Source organism: Triticum aestivum, chromosome 7A (genome assembly GCF_018294505.1).
Source record: "Triticum aestivum cultivar Chinese Spring chromosome 7A, IWGSC CS RefSeq v2.1, whole genome shotgun sequence".
NCBI lineage: Eukaryota > Viridiplantae > Streptophyta > Magnoliopsida > Poales > Poaceae > Triticum > Triticum aestivum.
The window spans coordinates 614,166,567-614,172,746 of record NC_057812.1 but is presented as its reverse complement, the minus strand read 5'-3'; the positions used below and the strand labels follow the sequence as shown (position 1 = coordinate 614,172,746).

The 6,180-nt window shown below is 44.9% G+C and overlaps 1 protein-coding gene across 1 annotated transcript; it reads left to right on the top strand.

Moving 5' to 3' along the window:
* Nucleotides 1-285: 285 nt before the first annotated feature.
* Nucleotides 286-1,589, top strand: LOC123153568 (uncharacterized). The gene is made up of 2 exons (XM_044572633.1): nucleotides 286-639; nucleotides 978-1,589. The coding sequence occupies exons 1-2, from the start codon at nucleotides 286-288 to the stop codon at nucleotides 1,587-1,589; spliced, it is 966 nt and encodes a 321-aa protein (XP_044428568.1).
* The last annotated feature ends 4,591 nt before the right edge of the window (nucleotides 1,590-6,180 follow it).

Below are 6,180 nucleotides of genomic sequence, written 5' to 3'. Positions count from 1 at the left end.
ATATGGCTGAGGATCCACTCGCTGGTGAGGATGGGATGATGCAAGATAACATGGAAATCTTGGAGGGAGAGAACGATGAACCTGAATTTATCACTCATATATCAACATCTAATGAGTGGACTAATTTCCGGAATACTCTTTCTCAAGGGATGTATAATAGCTATAGAGCTAGAGGCCACTAAGGTTTGTGTTTTGGTGGATGATTGCAGATGTACATATATGCTTGTTTTAATTATAGAAATCTGAATATCTCATGAACTAATTTAACTTGTGCATTTTGTAGGTATGGACAACATGGATAGCTCAAGTGTTGCACGTGGCAGGGGGAAAAACAAAAGAAAGTGGACAACAATGGAGGACGATGAGCTAGTCAATGCTCTCTATGATCTGTCATTGGATCCACGGTGGAAAGGTGATAATGGTTTCAAGAATGGGTATTCCTCAATGCTGGAAAGTAGGTTGGCTAAAAAGGTACCTGGTTGTGGTCTTAGTGCTGCCCCACACATTGAGTCAAGGGTGAGATACTTTAGGACCAAGTATGGAGCAATTGAAGTTATGCTTAAAAGAAGTGGGTTTTCTTGGGATGAGAATAGGAAAATGATCCAGTGTGAAAAGCAATCATACGAGGAACATTGTAAGGTATATAACTCCAGATGCCTATTACTTTTGCATTACATTTTCTACTTGTGGCCATATGGATTATCCAGCTGACATCTCTTGTATTACTACTTCTACTAGAAGTGAGGTCCTATTGGATACCTCCTTTCCCTTCCAGTCACATTATTTCATAGATATAGATTGGAGAAAGTGCTTTTTCTGGTTCACTGCATGATTTTTCTTTACCTTGTAAGTTGTCGCACCGCATGACCTAGAAAACTGAGAACGTATGGAACTTCTTGAACAATATTTTATCTATTGATTATGGTTGTAGTAGAGTTAACCAAAAATATGATTTCCGTGCTTATTGTATTTTGCAGCTTCACAATGAGGCCAAGGGCTTGTATGGTGTGCCGTTCCCTTATTTTGATAAGTTGGCTGCAATTTATAGCAAAGATATAGCTACTGGGGAGGGTGCGGAAGGTTTTGGCGAAGCTATAACAAATTTGCAGAATGAGATTGTCATTGAGGATGAGATGAATGATGAAGAGGAAGATGACAGAACGTCAAGAGAGACACCTAGACGGTCTGTTGACAGCCATGTCACCGCTGATTCTACAAACTCTAAGAAGAGAAAGAAAGGTAACTGGTCTCGTAGGTCAGAATCAACGGATCCTTTTCTCACCATGTTTGGAGATGTAAACAGCCAGCTGAAGAGTGTCACTCAGAATGTTGGCCAAATGGCAGCAACAATGGAACGTGAAGCTATTGCCCAAGAGAAAGCAATGGAGGAAGATCCTAGACAGAAGTTTAAAGAGAAAGCTATCAATGAATTATCAAGGCTTGGATTCACTGGGACTGAAATCGTGAATGCTGCCAGCATATTTGCCAAAGCTCCAGAAGAAATGCATATGATGCTTGCACTCCCGCAGAATCTGAGGAGGGAGTATGTTAAGAAAACGCTTGGTAAGTTAAATTCATGCACTATCTGATGTTAAGTGATAGTTATGTGCTGTTATCTTGTTCTTTCTCTCTTAAAAAGAATAGTCTGAGCAATACTAAACTGTTATATGTCATACCTTTGTTGAACAAATCCCATGTGATGCGACTGAACTTGCTTGTATATATTCCAATAACTAGGCCATGCACATTGATTTATGTCAGAAATGTCCAACACTACCATTTCAGTTTTTATTGTTTATTGTTAGGCAGATTTCATGTGTGTTGTCATGAACAGATGAAATCCAACTTGCTATTACAATATCCTTCTTAGATCTGGGGCATTCAAGATTTGTTTTTCATGGCAAATCATATATGCAAAGCTTCTACATTTGCAATTCTTCAGAACTACAACATGTCTTGTTTAGAGAAATGACAAATTTTTGTTGGTCCAATGATGTGCTAGATGATGCAATTAGAAGATAAGGATCTGCTACTACTGGTGGTGATGAGGAGCTGATGATGTGGATAATGCAATTAGAAGATGAGGGACTGCTGGTACTTGTGGTGATGATGAGCTGATGTGGTACCAGATGGATATCACATGAAAAATGTTATTGCTACTTTTCAACAATGAGAAAATGATCTGTTTTGTTGGCTATTAATTATGCATGTGTTAATACATTTTTTGCTGATGACCCCATTTATGGAGTTAGCTTGAATTTGTTCAAATATTTATCTATTAAGATCCATCAGAAAAAATCTGTTACCTATGATATATGACATGGACATGCCAGCCATGTACTAATGCTATATTGTGTAATCCCAATACATGGGTCAACCAAACGCTGCACTGTATTCAGAATGCATACCTTTATTCAACCAAACAGAAGACGTGTTCACTCAATACACCATCTAATACAGTGCAGTCTGAATACAAAGCTGAATACGTGTTTGTGGTGATTGCCATTCTGCATACAAATACTTGTCCCTCGTCTCCGGAAGAAACCACAAGTTTCATCATTTTCATAAGGCGGATTGTTTATGTGCTGGTTATTGGCGATGGATCAATAAATTATTTTTTTATTCTCCAATAATGCATCATAACATTGATATAATCATCTAGCATTGCCTAGACAACGGAAGTTTAGCATGTCTTGAGGTTTCCTTCTATAGCTAGATTATTCTATCTGATTGCCCTGGCAGCATGTTTACTTACACCAAAACATGTAAACAAGGCAAACAATCCTGTCACGGTGATTATAAGGTCGGCACCAGTTTCTCATTCAGAATCACGGGATCTGTGGGTAATATTGTGGTGATGCATTTCAGCTTGCAGTATCCTTCTAAAATGAAGCTCGCGGCATCCCATTTTTCATTTGCGGAGGCTGCATTTTCACAACATTGATAAATTTTCCATAGATTCTATTCATTTTCGTCAGGAGTAAAGATGAGATTCTTCACAATGTAAGTTGGAATCGGCACTGTTTTTACTCTTCTGGATTTGTTTTGTTTACTTAAGCTCTTATATTAATTTTTTTATCGCTTCAGCGAACTCAAGATCAAGAATGTGTTGCTCATCACTCATTGACCTTTTGTTTCCACCCTATGGACGTTCATCCAAGTGTTATCTTGAAAATTCCATTGTTGCACCCTGAAAGGAAAATTTGAGTGACATTTTCAGGAGTAGAGAGCGGAATCCGTAGAGGGCCCAGTAGTGATATTGTTGAATCTATTACTTCCAGTAGTGTTATTACGTCACTAAAGAGATGTTACCTGGACCTGATCGAACTTACAATCCTAAGGTGGGATTGTCCACTTTGTACGGCATTGACAGTGAAATTGATCCACAGATCAAACACTTCAATTCTTTACTTGCAGCCTTGCAGGAGAATAAAACGATGTGAAGTGTCCAAGACTGTCGTTCAAATGTGATATTCAACAGGAGTCAGGCGATAATTCCATTGCTGTTATTTAAAACATGTCTCACAGTTTTACCCTTTTGTGTGTGTAGTAATAAACATGCACTTAGAGCATCTATAGTCGGGCAATCCAAACACCCCTCATACGTCCGAGCGGACGTTCCGGTCAGTGACCGGTCATAAAAAAGCGACCCAGGCGGGCGTCTCAAACGAGCCTCAAACGTACGTTTGGGCTGACCGGCACCTCTCATATTCAGCCAAAATCTAGGGTGGATATGGGGCGCCTGGGCGTGTCCGCCACGTCGGATCCGGACCACGTTGGCTCACCCCACCCCACATATAGTTCTCCCCATCCGCTGCTCGGACCAAACCCTAGTCACTTTACTCCACTCCCCTCAACCACCCAAACTCCCATCCGGCGATCTCCGACCTTCTCCGGCATGGCGGCCAGCGAATCCGACGACGACCAGTACAGATCCATCGACTATGGTGTCGTCCCGTGCGGTTTGAAGGAGGCAATGGTCGTCCGCATTGCACTCCGCCGCTCCCGGGAGGACAATGCCCGACCAACGACGGGATCTGTCCGGCGCGAGTCCATTGCGATGGCACATCAGGCGCTCGGATCCTTCGGCGCTGGATCATCCTGGTCCTCTCGGGAGCCTTCTTTCAATCTCCCTTTCCCCATCACCGGTTCGTCGGAGTATGAGTCCTACCAGGACCGGTGTGCCTGCCGTGAAAAGGAGAGGATGAGGGCAGTCAAGGCCCGCCTCAATGCCTGCATGGCGGTAGCGGAGGCGGCTGATGCGGCGACATGGGCGGCTCCAGAGGAGGAAGCCATTTGCGCCCGCATTGTAAAGAAGCAGAAACGGAGAAACACGCACACCCTCGCCCAAGAGCAAAATCGGGCGGTCTGTGCCATGGCCGGACTGCCCACCAAGAAGGACAACGACACGTCAGACAGCTCCGGTGATGAGTAGATCCGACTCGATCCGTACTACGTCTTCGACCGCTACTTCCGCGAGAAGGACGGCAAGGGCGCTGGGAAGGGCAAGGGCAGTTGTGAATGATCCTCTTCATAGCTAACATGTAGGTTAAACATGCCAATTTTTGGTAGTCCGATGGCAATGTCCTGATGTAGTAGCCGAACGATGTGTGTACTGCATCATTTACATAGTTGCATGAGTTTGTATTGATTTGAGGTATGTTAAATTGAGGTGTCCAATTGTGAGAAGGAAAAATTAAGGCGTGACCAGTTAGTGTCCGGGGACGCGCCCGAGCGCGTCCGCGAGCGTTTGAGAGGCCAGATTTGCTAAGTCTGTTTGTAGATGCTCTTAGGCTGTATTGTCACTTATACGTTGACTGCAGTCATTACTTTTCTTCTCAACTGGTCGCTCCAAATATCTAAGAAAAAATGAACTAATGTTTGGCAAATATTGGGGTGAAGTTTTTAGAGACTATCTTCGATGCAGATTAACCCTAGCCGCCACTCCATTTCCTTCCCCTTTCACCGCTGCAAGGGTGCGCTGCTTGCGGCGGCAGGGAGGCTGCTGATCGTGGGAGCCTGATATGGAGGATTCGGTGGCTTGCTGTGGGTTGGCAACGGGGATGTGTGACCGAGTTGCAGTCTCCAGCAGGCAATGTTCGATGACGGCGTTGGTGTTCCAGCGTAGCGATCTTCAGCGAAGGTCTGGCCTGGCTAGGCATCGGAGAAGAGGAGTTCGGTGCATGGTCCTGGACGGCGAGCTCGACATCAATCTCAGACCTGGCGTGCAGCGGCATGGGTGTCGTGTTTCGTTTGGGGAAGCGAGAAGATGGCGTTGCTACAGTGTAGGAATAATGTTCTCCCCGCCCTTTCCATATGCCCCGTTGGTGTGCTCATCACCGGCGGAGGGCGTGTGGAGTCGTGTTTCTAGCGGGTCTTTCGAGATCTGGGTGATTTGGTTTTCAGTGGATCCATCTGGATTCGGCTGGCTTTTGTGGCCTTCAAAGTTTCTACACGCTCTTATTGGTGTATTCTTCTCCGTGGCGGCTATTTGCTTGTAGATCGCAGTCGATGGCGTCTTCCCGGCCGCCGCTTCTACGAGCTCCCGGGTTCAAACAAATTTGCTCCACTGAGGGGGAGGTCTGGTGGCAACATCGAGCTATGCGCACAGCGCGCCGCCGGCGAATGCAGGCGGAAGAAGACTTCGACACTCTCAAGGATTTGAATGTAATTTCATTTTTCTGTATGGGTGTGTAAGCACCTGTGGTACTTTTTTTTGGCCCTTTCGAAAAAAGAAGAAGAAAACCTGCATATACGAAATGTTAGAATTGGTCGGTCCGGGGTCCAAGTTGGTGCACCAATTTAAACACCAGCATACACGGAAGTGCAGCCACATGTCGCCGTGGAAACGAGCAAGTGCCCGGGAAAGTGTTATCAATTCTCTTGTCTATGGCATCTCAAAAAAAAAAAAAAAACCCTCATGTCCATGGATCTTTTCGCCTGGTCCAACTAAAGGAGGGAGCATCAATAGGCAAAGCCCATTAGAAATTGACACAGCTCGCTCTTGTCCATTCCGAGGTGAGGATCTCGACTCGTGGAACATGATGTTAGCCTTGATTCCATCGTCCCTCCACACCAAGATGCCCCCCTCCCTGCCGTTTGGGCTTTTCCTCCTCGTCTCCCCCCATACAAGTCAGATCATAAACCTAGTGATTAACATCCTACAAATACTCCTTCGAC